The sequence below is a fragment of the Grus americana genome, chromosome 17 (genome assembly GCF_028858705.1).
Source record: "Grus americana isolate bGruAme1 chromosome 17, bGruAme1.mat, whole genome shotgun sequence".
NCBI classification, from domain to species: Eukaryota; Metazoa; Chordata; class Aves; order Gruiformes; family Gruidae; genus Grus; species Grus americana.
The window spans coordinates 13,705,399-13,721,822 of NC_072868.1; the positions used below are offsets into that span (position 1 = coordinate 13,705,399).

Below are 16,424 nucleotides of genomic sequence, written 5' to 3' on the forward strand. Positions count from 1 at the left end.
TTACATAGTGTTCAGAAGAGTCCTCCCTGTGTTTTAAGGGCAGTTCTTAAGTTCTAAGAAAATATGTGGATTACAATAATGGGATAACGATCAATGTTTGTGTCTTGTTAGGCCAAATTAGCAATAAAATACTTAATACTGCCTTTAAGTCTGTCCTGCTAATCTGAACTCTAACCAGCAATACTTATGCAATCTTTTCAATATGGTTATTAACTGTCCATGTGGGATGGAAAAAGAATTTAAGTCCACATTCTTTGAACTTTTTATTGGCATTTCAAAATCAGGATCTACAACAAGTAATGAGTAATAGATTATAATACTAAGACACAGTGGGGCTTTTTGTGGGGGGTTCTTTGTGTTTCTTTCGGTCTTTGTTGTTTGTTTTCATTTTGTTTTTAAAACTGAACTACATGACTTGTGACAGCCAATAGTGAAGGCCTTTTATTAATAAACAACCCTTTATCTTTAGGTCTTATTAAATATATCTTCACACATTTTGGGACTAGTGCTAACCCAGCTTAAACCACTGTAAACTAGGGAAGTTCACCAAAGAAAAGTTGGAACCAGTCTTACGGAGTTCCATTCTTGCTTTATTAGAAGCCTGTTTACACTAGTGACTGATTTTGGAATTAAGACATAGTAGCTAGTTGCAAAAAAACAGATTCTCCCTCCTCCCCAATACACCTACACTAACCACAATTCTGAAATAATATTTAAGAAAAAGAATAACATAAGAAATCCTCAACATCCCATTTGAGTCATGGAATGTAGCCCGGGGCTACACTCAGGGAAGGCAAGTAAAACCACAAGATTTGTTATGTATTTAGGTAAAACAGGGGCTTCAGAGGTCACTAGAAAAATCAAGTTAGCAACAGGGGGTTCTTTTTTTCGAGTTAAATAGGTCTAATTTGTATGAGATCTCTAAAAATAATGAGTTAGGAAACAAATTAACCAAAAGTAGCAGGCAAATTTCCTGAAAAGAAATAGCCAGAAAACTAGTCCTTACATGTCTGGTTCTTGTTTCCATAACACTGATTCATTTGCTGGCACATTCTAGTATAACAGACTCTACAGCAGCATCAACACAGGTTTCTCTTGCACTATAAAATGGAACTCCTAACAAAACAGCTAAAATAAACAAATAATACTAAATAACAATTTGGTTTGGGATGACATTCCACAATAAACAGGATTTAAAGGTTAGGTTCCAAACGATCCATAGTATTTACAAAGTATGGTCACATTATCCATGCTTGCCCTATGCATACTTAAAAACTGAAAAAAATATTCAAGTTATGTCATTTTCCATTAAAAAAACCCGCTGCAGTTACACAATACACACCCAAGATCCTGTTTAAACTATAGCTGAAGCTGTGTAAAGCAACAAAAGTCAACATAAGTGATGACAGCATGGCATCGCCAAGGAAGGCAAGAAGTGAATTCTTCCTAAGAATTATGTCAAGATTGTAGCATTTATTTACCAACAAACCAGACTTTACACTTTTCAAAGTGCTAACATAACCCTAAAGAGGGAGAAATCCTTGTATAGAACACTGAGGGACAACGATGCCAACATAACACAAATCTGAACAGAACAAACAGGGCTTGACTTTGAATGTGTTTGGGCTGGGCAGGGGCATAGTTTGAATTCCGGGCACAATCCCTAACAGGCTACGCTTCTGTGAAACTATTAAAAAAACCACCTCAGAGAAAATCCACTGCCTGGGTAAACGTCCTCTGGTCTTACTTAGATAACTGAAGTATCAAGGACATGACTTGCTGATGGTGAGGAAGCCTCATCTCTCATCATACCACACCACCACAATACTTAGAAAGTCGTATTTATGTGAAAATATATGTATTTCAGTATTAATGTTTTATTTATTAGACAACACTTTCACCACCTGCTGAAAGTTTCCCAATACAAATGTTGCCTATTGACTCATTGTAAGTTGCTTGGATTCACTTACAGGAATCTATGCAGACCCTCAGAGAAAAAACACATCAGCAGAAATCATCATGTAAAAGGGATGCTTGGAAAACAGTACTTTGTTCCAGAAAGATCCTGATTACACAATTCTGGATTAGAAAAGGGGCAATGCAGTAATCAAGTTAAAAACCTACTTGTATTAGAAAATTTCAGCAAGTTGAATACATGGCAGCAGGTAAATAGGGGTTTTATTAAAAGTCAAACCAGAGAAAGTGTTAAAGAACTTGGAGGTTGAGCATTTTGATTGTTAAAACAAATAATCCTCAAGAGACAAACTCCAGGCCTGGGAAAAAATAAAGGAACCAAGATCAGCTTTTGAGAGGCATTCTAAAAGGATAAAATATTAGTAGAAAATGAAAGAGAAAAACTGGACATACTGTCTACAAGGTTTTGTTCCCTCCAGATATATAAATACTCAAGAGGCTTTTAAAAAATGTTTATGAAGCAATGTTTTATAGGCATTTGGATTTGGCAGGGAAAAACATTGGCACAGTTCTTGCCACTATGACACCATGTTCACAGGAACCTTAGCACGGACATGCAACATCACCTTTTCTTTGTGAAATATAATATAGGGTGGATCTGTCATTAGAACAGCTTATTTACTAATTCCAGCAAAAGTCAATGCCATTGAAAAAACCACCTTACCTACTAAAAGGTGTGTACAACCATTACACAATGTTGTGGTTAAAACTGGGATTCAATTCCTGGGCAAAGTTCACTGTCCCATGGGGTTGCACATTTCATAATAAGAGTTTTAAATAGGTCATCCACTTACAAACCTAATGATTAAAGGTCAAACCAAACCAACTTCTAACTGTAAAATTGTATCTTGGAGGACATTTGCTTCCCAACATGTTCAGCTTTTAAAAATAACATTGACCATTGGTTTCAAACCCCTTTACAAACCTACTCAGCAAGGTGGGGGCACATGAACTTTACTTTCATGACAGTCAGGCAGTTCTGCCGCATTCCACTAACGAACCGCATTAGAACAAGACAAGGTCACAGGATGGCAGGGCAGCACGGTGCACTCCAAGACAAACTGCACAAGTTGATCTTCTCCTTCCAGGATAAGTAAATACACGACAAATGGATTTATTTCTCATTGCTCACATCTGAAATCAAGCGATTACTACTGACTGTAAGGCCACTTGGAGAAGGAAACTGATGGTATCTTGTCATTCTCCCTGGGCTTGGACAGGGATACGAGAATGTGTTAAATTTGTCAAATCAGACAGTTTAATAAGCCACTTACTTGAATAGGGAAACATCTGCATTCCTAATGGTGTGAACAAGTGTTAATTATTGCTTGCTATTTTAGGGAAAATACGCCGATGATATCACAAAGGAAACGCATACCTACAAATAATTGAAGATATTCTCCAGTTACTGGCATGTGTCCAGAGCTGAATACAAAACTCTTTGGGAGAGGCCAGAGTACTCAGCACTTCCCATAACCGAGTCAGAAATATTTTCAGCAAGGATTCAGTCTCATTATCTATAGTTTTTCATGCTTGGAAAAGAAGTATGATGCTGAAATATTTCAGGTTTCTGCTTATGGTATCTTCACATTTGTAGTAGGGTAAATGAAACTGGATGTGGCTGCAAGGAATGGACAACAGGAAGGGAATTTTATTTAAGAAACTCCTGTGAAGTTTGAACTTCCATTTTTCCCCTTTGTTAAGAGTTTCAAAACACCACAGTATTTGAGAAATGCGCCAACACACAATTCCATACCCATCATCTACAAAGTGCCTTTGGTTAAAAGGCCTCGCTGGCATAATATCATGCTCCTTCTCTTTTATTTCTACTTTCACAAGAAGTTTAATCGCCACAGAAGTGTAATCTGTTGATACTAGACCACTGCTCAGATTTGATCCTTTCACACAACTCCTATTTAAAGCATATCATGCTCATTAGAGAGGAAGAACTCCCTTTTGGTGAGAGCACTAAGATGGAAGTTGGCAGATGCTGACCCTACTCCCCATTTCGTCAAGATTCCTCTGCAATTTTAAACAGAGTAATCAATGTTCCTCTGCTTTTTCAGAGTATACTCATACACGGAAAGAAGGCAATTAATTAATGGATTAAACTTACTGAAAGCATGAAAGATTCACAAACAAGTCTTCTCTACCATTCCAGCTCTCTCCTGGGGCAGCAGAGAGTGGTAATAGGGGCACTTCAACCATCAGCTATTCTTGTAGACCTCTGGCTAAGAAGGAAGGTTTAATAAAACTCAGAAATTTCCTTTGAGCCTTCACTTAGGGTTTGGAAAATGTCTTTCATACTTCATAATTTAGTTGCTTTTTGTGCAAGTAATATATAACAAACTTAAAACAAACAGTCAAATCAAATGATCTTACTACCTTATGCAGTGCTATGAACAAATCCCATTTCAAATAACGGGCTGAACTACAGCAACTTTGCCAGCCCCTTTCAGGTTGGAAACCAAAAGCCTGTTTTTGCCAGAAACGTCCTCCAACAGAAAAGGGTAAAAGATAAAATAGCTCCTCCTCGTTCTAAATGCAGACAAATCCCACGGACAGATCACTAATCATCATCTTTTTGAAGAAGCAGAATCTGTATTCATAAAAGTATTCATAGAGTCACAATACAGTCTACATGAATAAATCAAGCTCACATGTACTTACAATAGATTAATTAAAGTTCTGTTTATTTGCTGGGATTTTTTTAACAGTAAAAAGCTACCCAGTTTCCTGGGAGCTTAAGAAATGTTCAATTTTACTGGAACACTGAAGAAATGTCATGTACTCTCCAAAGGCAAGCTGAAAACCGTGACAACCTGCTGGGTCTCTGAACAGCAGGACTCTACCAGAGGAGACGCTTGCATTTAGAAAACGCGACGCCCTTAACAGCCCCAGCCAGCTACGGGCACAGCAGGTCTGCGGCAGGATCAAAGCTTGGAATCACGCACGCAGCAAACACACAAGCAAATACCTGTTCATCCACACACCTTCATTCCCACATGAGCTCTTGCCAACTTCCATTCGAGTCTGACAAGGGAAAAGGCCTGTGCTTGTGGATCTTTCTCAAGATTTGGGATCTGACATGTTTTTTAAATTCCGTCATAATTTCATAAACCAACAGCACGCTCCTTGTTGCTCTGTTCCATGTAAAAATCTCGCTGTTGGGAAGTCACGGATGGCTGCATGTAAAAGGTAACTTTGCACATACTTCAATATATTGTATTTGGTGCTGGAATAATGAAAAACAACTTTAAATTTAGCACTGAGGGACATGTGTAGAAGGAGCAAAGAGTATTCCACAGGATTAAAATGTAAAATAGATCACCAAATTTTTCATTTTTTTTCTGTTTAGCTACTTTGATGCTCATCCAAGTTCATCCTTTACTCATCTGACATGATGTAAATGAAATTAAAATACCAATCATGATTTTTTTTTAGGAGCATGTTTACCATCACATTTCCAAGTCTTTGTACATTATAGAATTTTTATGCCCAAAGGCACTGTTTGTTGTACGCCCAAAAACCATGTCCACAGGGCAACCGGCACATTAGCATGTTGCTTAGTGTTCATACAGCCTCTCAGAGAAACTCTTCTCAAGCCACTGCAATATCAGGCAGGCTCACAGGTAAAATTTTATTTCATCTATGCGTACACCAATATTTTGTGATAGTCTCTTACTGTGATTAAAACCAGAAAATGCTTAAGAATTTCTAAATTAAATTTATGCCTATTTCCTGTTTAATTCAGCTGACAGCTCTTCTATTTCAACATAAATTGAATTATCTGTTCTTGTTCTTTAAGACTGCTCTGAGGAAAACAAAGAAGATGTATCAAGAGAAATTAAGTCATGATTTCTTCAAATGAATTTCTAAACATGAACTTATGAACCTATAAATATGGTATAGTGGGAATTTACTGGATAAAAATACAAGTGCAGAATAAAGCATTAGCGATAACTTCAAATGCTCATCAAATAAATTAATAATAAAGCAAAATCTAGGGTACAAGTCTTTTTTGTACTATAGAAACAACTGCACTACAGAAAGGATGCGCAGATAATGTCATTGTCTAAAGTCCTGGACTATAGATTCTCCAATTAAAGGAAATACTTCATGGGATTTCAACAGAACTATGTGAACACCTCAGTGAAAGCACTGCAGAATTCAAAGGGCATATTTTAATTTTCTAGACAAAATTATCTTCACGCACAGAGTAAGTTTTATTTTATTGCATGTAACAAACTGAAGCATAAGTAATATCATCCCCATTTTCAGTGCAGTCAGAAATTGCTGTTACTGGCAATAAAATCTGGATTAGCAGAAGGTTGGACAAGAGTTGTTCCTGCAGATTCTGTCACATTTAAGAATCGAATCAGGTGTAGCAAGAAGTACTGCAGCAAACAAATCAAGAGACTAATCACTCTATAGAAAAGCAATGCTAATTAGTAAAGCTGCTTAGCTCTTACATTTCATCTCATTTCTCTTCACAGAAGTCTTTTTTTTTCCTTTTTCTTTTTTTAAATATACATGTACCCATTATGTAGTCTATATTTAAAGTTCAGGTACTGTAATATTACTGTTCTTCTGAAAGACTGACCTAAATATGTATGTAATTTTACTGAATACAGGCTTAACAATTGATGAAATTCCTCCTACAGAGATGCCAATAGCTGATAGCTTTCTACTTTCTTCAAAAAACGGATTCTCAAGCTTTTTCCAACAAATTAAAATTCGAGAAGAAAAGAAACTCTAAACTAAGGTGAAAACTAGGGGACTTAACCTGCATTTGAGGAAAAGAGGGAGAAGCAGACAAATCACCAAAAACACACAACCTTCATTACTAGACAGCAAAATAAACCAAACTTTAATATAAAGTAAAAATATGAACTGCTGACTTAAATTATCAAAATCAAACCTACTGTGCATAATATTTAAATTGGTATTTCTCAAAGCTTCATGCTCATTAGTTGGCATCCATTAAATACATTCATTTCCAGATACATATAGTCTGGGTATGTTAGTTTTGCTAAACAGATGGATATTGTATAAATGGATGTAAGCAATTTTATAACTTAGTATGTTTTAAAATTATTTTTACTTTATTTCTTCACCACTTTCTTATTCACATTTTCTTTCTGCCCAGGACCTTTGTTTTAGATGGAAATTAACATCCCATCTAAATGAAGAAAACCAGCATACTAACTTTATTTAATAAGTAATTCTAGCTGGATGCATGAAGCATAGCAAAATTAAAGGCTTATCAAAATACATTTTTTAAAAAGAAGCTTTTTTTAATGCAGCTGGTGAATTAAGTGATTGTTTCCAGTCATCACAGCATTCTGGAGGCAATGAGTTTGTACTTTCCAGGGATATTTTTTCTTTTTTCCAGTTTTAATATGAAACTAACCTGTTTTTAATGTCTAATGTCAAATTACGGAATGGTATAGCAAACTAAATGGACTCCAGTGATTAATTTTTCTACAAGATGCTACAAATGTGGGGTTTTTTACTTCAAAAAAAGCCCAGGTTGCTAGTCAGTGCTTTGATTTCTGGAAAACTTCAGCAGTCAAAACATATAGAGCATAAGTATTTTTTACTTAATTTAAATAGCTTTACACTTAGGTGTAAAAAGAAAGAACTTCCATATTAAAGTTTATTTACTATATATGCACACGCTGTCTAATTATATATTTTACCAAAGAAGTACTTTTTAAAAAAAAAATCAAGTTCTCCTCTGTAAATAAAAAAAGCTTTGCACAAGTTATGCATGCTCCTACAGAAATCCCAAAGACTTTATTGTTTCATGGACCAAAAGAAACAGGACCAGTAAAATTGAAAGCGGTTTGCACTGAATTCACCTACCAGCTGCTAAGGGACAGAGACACCCCGCGTGACAGCGTGCGCATCCCGGAGTGCGGGAGCCTCTCCACCATGCGCCGGACGCAGCTGCTCCCAGCACAGCTACAGCAGCCACGTGGGACCACCGGGAATTCCTGCACATCCAAGAGCTTGCCATTCCAGGTAACAACTACTGTGACAGCTGCTGTCAAGAAAGATGGCCACCGGGAATTTGCTTGGGAACCTAAAACCTAAGTTTTGTAATAGGATTTGCTTTTACTTCTCAAAATAATGTCCAGTCACCAAATAAATCAGATGCTACTTTATGCTCATACTCAATATATTTTCCTTTCAGTTATTCATGAAAAAAGCTTTGTGTTAACATAATATTTCTTAGTATGATGCAATATGCTAGTTCACAGCCTAACTAAAACTTAAGGTACTGCAGACTGAAGCCGAAATTAAAAAAAAAAAATCACTTCCAATAAATAGGCTAGCCATGTCAGAATTTGTTAGATATTGCTATTCATTCATAAGAAGAAAACATTCCTATCAGGCATCTACCCATGTGGACAAAAATCAGAGGTTTCAGGAGACTGATTTGCAAATAATTACTAGTTATACATGTTTTAATTATGAAAACCAGAAATGAAGTCAAATGGCTGCCTACCTCAGAGTTCCTATACTACAAGAAGGCTTCAAAAGAACTCTTTAATTAATCTGTATTCAAGAATTTATTTCTGCTATTAAAGGATAGAAAAACTAGCTTTATTTAAGTCCTGTTAAACTCTAATCAGGTAAACTCAATTGGATTATTTGGAAGTCCATTTAGAAGGAGCTGCTCTGTATAGATAAGATAATGGTGATTTAAAAAGGAGTAAGTAAAGATTATTTCAGAGGATCTAGTATCACGTCACTCTGCTGATACTGTCTGTAGTACTCCCCAGTCCTTTCTGTTAACATCATCAACATTCCTGAGTTAAAAATACTTCACGTATCCATATTTTCTACCAGTTTTGCACCTCAAGATGCTTAAATGCATCTCCAAGATACATATATTATCACTATTTTAGAGATTACAAGATACGTGTAGCATTAAAAAAAGACAGTGAGGACAATGAAGTGACTTGCTCAAAAGAATAAAGCAAGTCTGGACTTGAATTTCCTCACTGTGATAGGACCTAACTTCCATACAGTATTATCCAGACACCCCAGAAACCCGGCTCCATCCCCCAGCTTCCCACGGGTATACCTTTGCCTACTTCCCCACCCTAAAATCTGTGACATTTAAGATAGCCTTATGGGAAATGTCCCCCATTAGAGCGAATATGTTTGTCATTACATTATAAAGCTAGAGACGCTGTCAAACCAGCACAGCTCTCCTCTTCTTTCGTGATGTATTTAGACAGGAATAATAATACATCTATCATTATACACATCAGGGTGATTATCTACAGGGACAGATAATTTTGTTCTGTTGCCTACATAATTAAGGAACACTTTTGGCAGCAAAGAGATCCCAGTTCACATCTTTTCTTACTGAGACTATACTCTCTTGTTATTTTCTTGCAGATTTTGGTGTCAAAACCATTTTAAGGACTCCTACCCCCACCTCTGACCCTGCTGTGCATTAACGCATCACACAGTTTGTGCCACCTCATTCGTACCACACTGCCTACAGGCCATGTCATAAACTAGCCCTCAAAACTGATCCCTGTTAAAAATAACCTCCCCAAAATAGAAGAGAGAAGGAGTAAGGGTTACCAGGGTTATTTTTAACCTGGATCGGTTCAATGGTCTGATTTACGCTGGGGACCCAATGGAGGTTTTTTTGGTGCAAGGGAGGGTGGCACATCATGGTGTGGAGGAGAGGGAAGGGATGGCTGTGGGCAGAGAGGATGCTAAGCTGGCTTTGAGACTGAAGCCAGCATGTGGTAAAGCTCGTCCTCAAAGACACGACTCAGAAACCATAATAAAACCATTCAGCAGCACTGGTAGTGGGAGATTCAAAATAACTACAATGGAGCAGTGTAATAAAAAATAAACCGGGACCAAAAAACCTGCAGACCATTTCACCAACATCCTAAAAATGATCGCATCTCTTCTAAACATGTGTTTTCCTAGATCTACACAGCCATAGGCTGGAGTGATTCCCCAGCTATTTTGCATTTCAGTAGCTAATATTCTGATCCTACTACTCTTTAAACACCATCTTTCTGAAGCTGTTATGGTATTTTCAAGACACATCTTCCCCAGCTGAGTTCAGATCAATTAAAAATAGGCAGTTGTAAATACTGTTCAGCTATTTTGAATATTTCATTAAAACCAGAGAATTATAAAGGGACTGTAGCCCAAAATAAATCAGTTTTATTTGGCAGCTTGGCTCAAACTGGTTGATCATGTAAAGAGAAATGTTCATAGAACGAGAACATTTCCTCTCCTCTTCTAAAAGTAAGAGCAAAAAGAAAGGGATGAGAAAAAGGCTGCAATTATACTTTGTCCTGGGGATGGAGAAAATATCCTAACCACTGTCTGGTATGCAGAACAGGAATAAAAATATCACCTCTATAACCCAGCTAACCCAACATCACCCTATATTTGAAACAGATATACAGCCAGTCAGAATTATCGAAAACACTTACAGGGTTGCTTTTTGACATTGAAAACATACACATACAATTGCATTTTACCTGAAGTGAGCTAAATACATCAAAGGACAATAGTGATAGAAAAGCCGTTTGGAAGCCTCAACTACAAGCATCATTTAGTTTTATCTTCCATTTTAACTGATGGAATAGTTCTAAAAGCAGCCTGAAATTTTGATTTGTGAGGTCTTTGTTCTTATATATCACATTGTCCCTGTAAAGCATGTATTAATCTGGCTAAACAGAAAATTAAAGAGTAAAATTTACTCCTACAAAGTTTAGCTAGTGTGAGGTAACTAAAAGAGCAGTTCTAGCACAAACTCTGGCAGGATCTCGAATTAACTGTTCAAGCAAAGCAAATTTTCTACTTGTTTCACTAGAGAGCCTCAATGATGAGCAGAGTTAATTTTATAATTTCTAATGCAGTTACAAATTCCTTCTTTTTAAAAAATATTATGATATAATCTTAAAACACAAGTGCAGCACCAGTAACTACATGTGTACCTTCAGATCTGTACCAGATACTACTTCACTTCTAAGGCTTTAACTAATGTGCATTCACAATCAGCTCAATTATTAAAATTAAATGCTTCAGCTTTCTCATCTGAGTTCAGTTTTATTAACTTGGAGGTCTTCTTACTTCAGCTTTCTTTTTCTTTGCTTAAAGTCATCATGCTGGCCAGTGACAATTTAATCACATGATAAAAAATTGATTTGAATAAAGGCAATGACTATGGTCCTGCTTAAGTGACAATCTTTCATAAAAAATTGGTACTGTAGAGTTTTAGAATAAACAGAGTTCTGCTTTCAATACTTCTCCACAGAAAGCACGATCTCTCTGTTATTCTCTGTGTTCATTCAACCTAGAAGGGCTAGATGTTTTTTGCAAGCCTTAGTTATTTAATATCCCGTTATTTTGGCAAGAATATTTTCCCAATGATGCAAACAGAATACTACACACAATATTTATCAGTACTATTCATATTAACAATAGATTACATGGACCTGATTAGAGTTCTTTTATTTCCATTCTGCTCTGCTCTAAGAAAAAAAAGGCTGTGCAATAAGCCTAATAATAATACGGATTGATTTTATCCCCAAAAGCAGCAAAGCATTTTGCAAAACTAAATCAGAACAGCACTCCATTACCCATGGAGATATTATGTCCTCAAGCTATTTTAGAAGTCCACAATGAGCTAAGGCAGAAAATACTTCACATAAAAACATGAACTTAGTACTCAGTTGTTTTGCCTAGAATATTACTAATTAGCATTCTCCACAGGGTTTCAACATGGTTACGTTCCTAGCCTTTACCAATTCACTTTGCTCACATTGGACCATGAGCTGTAAGAGTGAAACTTCCAGGTTCTTACCAATGGTATAGAGAGTATGGTGAAAAAACACAGAAGGACTACAAAAGGAACTACAGATTTGATCTACTAAATATTGCAATACTTTAAATCATCAGCATGGTTATGTGGACAGAATTCCTTTCAGTAAGTGTGCTGAATTAATAAGCCTCCAACATGCTAATTTTTCAGTTTTGAAGGGAATGTTTAATCTAGCATTGCACTGTACCAACATTATTTTTAACTGAAGTTGTTTTTTTAATTCAATACAATATGCTCTACACAAATGACATACATTTTCTGTAAGTCAAAAACTGCAAAGCAAACAGATGGAGACATAGACTAAGAAAACAATTAGAATATCAGAAGACAAAAGCTGCTCTTTAAATCCTAGACATGTAGAGCCAGACCCCTATACTACCATCACCTCCTACATTCCTCCTTTACTTTCCTCTGCCTTTCACATTACACAGAACCATGCTGTTAAGAAACCTGAATTCTAGTCCTACCTGTACAACAGGTAATGATAGACACAGATTTTGGTGCGCACTTTAAACTTCATTTAAATTACTCCTTCATGTACAGAAGAAGGATGAGGCCTCTTATGTTCTAAAGAAGATCTCTTGCAGTTGGAAAAGAAATTATACAATCCTAGTGCTAAACTTGTTATGTCTGTGCGCTGCCTTCTGGAGAGCTCGCTAAATTAACACTTAGGAAAAGATGAATGGGCACTTAAACAGAAGCAAAACGGCCTTGTGTTTTAAAAGAGTATGGTGCTAAGTACTCACAGCCCTCAAAGAATATCTCCCTGGTACGTGAGTGTTCTTCCTCCCTACCTTTGTGCGCTTCCTATGGCAGAGAAGAGCACCATCAAATACTATACCCAGGAAAGTATGTCTTCATAATAGCTGAAATATGATTCCCCATGAAGGAAATGGAAGAGAGAGAAAGCAAGTTCTACAACTCAAAACAGAGAGCATTACATACTGCTAACATTGCTAAAAATTCCCCTCCCTTCTTCTACAGTAATATGGTAAATTGAAAAAGGTTTAGCTGCCAGTTTATGAAATTCTCCCACCAGAGTACTGGAGGAGACAGTAGATAATCAAGATATCCTTATATATAAAACATAACTAGTATAATGCTATCCTTTCCACTTGCAGAAAATTATTTTTTTCTTCAAAGTACTTTTAATTGATCTATAACAAAGTCAAAATTATTTTTATAGAGGTACCCAAGGATCGTGTATTTTTGATACTATGTACTGAGAGGTGGGATCTAGGGACATTCTAGATCCTAAAACTGATTTAAAATACGTAATTAAAACGCAGGTTCTGTTTTTCAGGTACCAAAGGACTATAATCTACATTGAGATAAACTCTGAAATCAAATACATATTAGCTTATATAATCAATGAGGGCAGAGGGAGCCAACAATACTCCTTTAAAATTCGTGGCTAAAGTATATCCAGTTTAAAACCTCAACCCTACAAACATTTACATATGAAATAGTTAATCATAGCCACTAGTCAACGTTACGCACACGCCTAAACCTCTGTAGACTCAGGGCTTAAAAATTTAACACAATACCTTTGCTCAGAGAAGAAAAACTAGTTTTATTGAAGCACTGTTATTCCTGAAGTTGTGTGTCACTCAACACATCAAAGACTCTTCACTGAATTTGAAATTATTTATGGACCTGGTAAGTATATTTCTATTGCTTTAGACATCGAGGGCTTGCAACCATGTACCCTACCAGAGGTAATACATACTGAATATTGATTTTTACATAAAAAACAGTTAATGTAACACATACACACTTGGCTATTCATGTCCCACTACACAATTACCCCTTGCTTTCAGGGGAAAGAAAGAAAAAAATAAAAATCACTGCATTCCAAGTGAATGGAAGAAAAAAAAACCCTCTGAAATAGAAGAGACAAGGAAAATCAAGTATTTCAGTACGAGACAGGTCACAGGAACTTGTTACAGCATTGTTGCAGATCACAACCTGAACTATCACAAAACAATAGGCAGTAGGAGAGCTGCAGGCACCCAGCCAGTTCAAGAGCACGCAGGGTGGAGTAAGGAGCCTCTGTCTTTTCTCTTGACAATTCTCCTAAAACTATCTTCAAAGCATGATTTTTTTTGCACCCCTCCAGCAGGAGAGATCCTCCAGCAAGGGACCAAATATTCCTATGAATAACACTGACAAGTGTCAAAATTAAAGAGATGTCAAGTTAAAAATCTCAAAATCTCTAATTTATTTAAGATTCTTTAAGATAAAATGACTAATATAACATTTTATGTGCTACACAAGAATCATACATTCCCCTCTCCATGCACCTGTCTGTGCCTGCTGAACATTGAGAATTACTGGATTTGAAGATCACAGTTCCAGTATTTCGAACTAACTGCCAACAGCATATATGACTTTTGCCTTGTACACAAAGTATGCGGTTTTGGTGGTTTGGTTTTTTCTTTTAATACAGGCTGACCAGAGCAGAGAAATTCCCAGAAGCGGCAACAGTTGCAAAGGGTAACTGTCACTGTTTTCACAAACTAGCTTGTTCAATAATGTTTATAAATCAGAGTTACGAAAACCTTGCTGTGGTGCAAACTATCCCACATCTTACTACTATTTGCACTTGCGCTTTCCCTTCAAGCACCTGGGACTGACTACTGTAGAAACAAAATTCTGACATGAATGGATTATGATTTTGATTCATCATCATAATTCCTACCCTCAGCCCTCTGGAACACTGCACAGAATACAAGCTTCAAAACACTCCTGTATTACTGCAAGTGTAAGGTACTTCACAGTAATTAATAAAAATATCTTCTCTGTGTTTAAGAATTCAGTGTTTGCAAACTGTGTTTTCATGGGCTTCTGCTAATAGCCTGGTTGAGATACAGTAGAAGTTAATCACAGTGAGTGGGCACAAAGTTATACCATCAACCAAATAATTACACTTGCTGCATTTACTCTGGGACTGCTGGCGTTTTGAATGATTAACTAGGACTGGAAGGGCTGGGGCAAGGACGTAGCGTGTGGAGCCTTTGCAGAAAGTCTGGCTGACACAGCTGTCTGAGAACATGTCTGAATCAGCAAGAAAACTCTTCCATTCTTCCAAAAGAGACAAATACAGTATCACTAAATACCAGCTAATCATCAACAAGAGCGCTGTGCCTATCTTCACTCCTTTTGGGCAGGGCAATTCCCAACAATATCCAAACAGTACTGCCAGCACTGTCCATCTTGACTGTAGCTGATTATTTAAGTGGAGCACAAGAAAGGAGACAAGGGTCTCTCTGTTCACAAAGGATCAGCTTGAATATTCTAGCTGCATTACTATATACTTTATTTGATTAGCACTGACCGAAGACACCTACTGTAGTAACTCCCAAAAGAGCAGCTCACTGTTTTTGTAAATATTTACTACAGTGCAGTGAAATATAATCATTTGCAAAAAAGCATGATTGCAGCCAATTCCAATTATTTACTTACCGGTGGGAAATCAAAGTCTATCTGGTTAGCTAAATTTAAGATGTAGTCGATTCGAAACTGGTTCTCTGGATTGGCTAGTTCAACTGGAGGTGCCAAATTGCCCATTGCTGTCACTATTGTCTACAAAGAAAAAAAAAAAATATTGCAGAGACTGTCTAAATAGCTAGCTTTGAATAGTTAAAGACAATAGCTTGTAGTTTACCTCTATAGCTTCTTTAATATTGTTTTTAATATCCTGAATTTTCATTTTCTTCTCCCTGTAATAAAAAAAGACATGATTAAATTTATAAGCCATAAAAGCAGAATATCTTTTTGAAACAGAACGTGAACTTGAAAGGTATTCTATCGAAACTGTATTGTTAATATTGAATAAAGCGCTCTCAGTCACCGAACGCTTTTGTAGATAGACTTGATTAAGTATGTCATAATTTTTCTACTTAAACAGTAAACATCTATTTGTATCCAAAAGTCAATATCTAATTATGCTTAAATAAAAACTGCAGTCAGACTGGGACTAAGACATTCTGCAAAATCAAACAGATTTTGATTTGTTTGAATGCAAAGTACTAGACATATGTGGAAATTATTTAGAAAAGCATAAACTGGAAACCAACAGAGAAAAAAATGGGTAAGTTACTGAAAGTAGAAACAAATGAAAGGAGATTAAAGAACCTGGAAGTACAAAAAACCTAAAGCACAAAAATGATGTCATAGGAGAAAAAGATCAGAGAACTTAACCTGACAGAGACATACAAACTAACAGTTTGGACGTAAAATCTAAAATAAATAATAAAGGGCTAAACCAAATATGTAAAATTACCTCCTCAGTACAAGCAGAAGAGTAGGCTAGAAAACTATTTGGAACGTTGTATATAAGCACGTTCATTTGGGATTAACTGCAGCCAAATCAAGAGGCGTGACAGGCTCAAGCAAGGTAGAGCGTAACCCATTGCCTTTACTGCATTTGTATTGTATTTTATGTCAAATCTAACAATAGTTACTTTCAATGCTAAATAGCGCAAACAAACGAAATGCACAATCAAACATTTGGTATAATCAGGAATTAGCATCCTAAAGGTATTACTAGTATCAAGCCTGTAAATTG

The 16,424-nt window shown here is 36.4% G+C and overlaps 1 protein-coding gene across 3 annotated transcripts in view; it reads right to left on the reverse strand.

Annotated features, from left to right (window-relative positions):
• The window catches only part of GNAS (GNAS complex locus), a 158,251-nt gene that overhangs the window by 41,970 nt on the left and 99,857 nt on the right, over positions 1-16,424 (reverse strand). For all 3 annotated transcript variants that reach the window (XM_054845056.1, XM_054845057.1, XM_054845058.1), the window contains exons 3-4: positions 15,522-15,576; positions 15,320-15,439 (exon numbers count right to left, since the gene is read on the reverse strand). In XM_054845056.1, the coding sequence (XP_054701031.1) occupies positions 15,320-15,439; positions 15,522-15,576 (175 nt within the window). The remainder of the gene's footprint in view (positions 1-15,319; positions 15,440-15,521; positions 15,577-16,424) is intronic.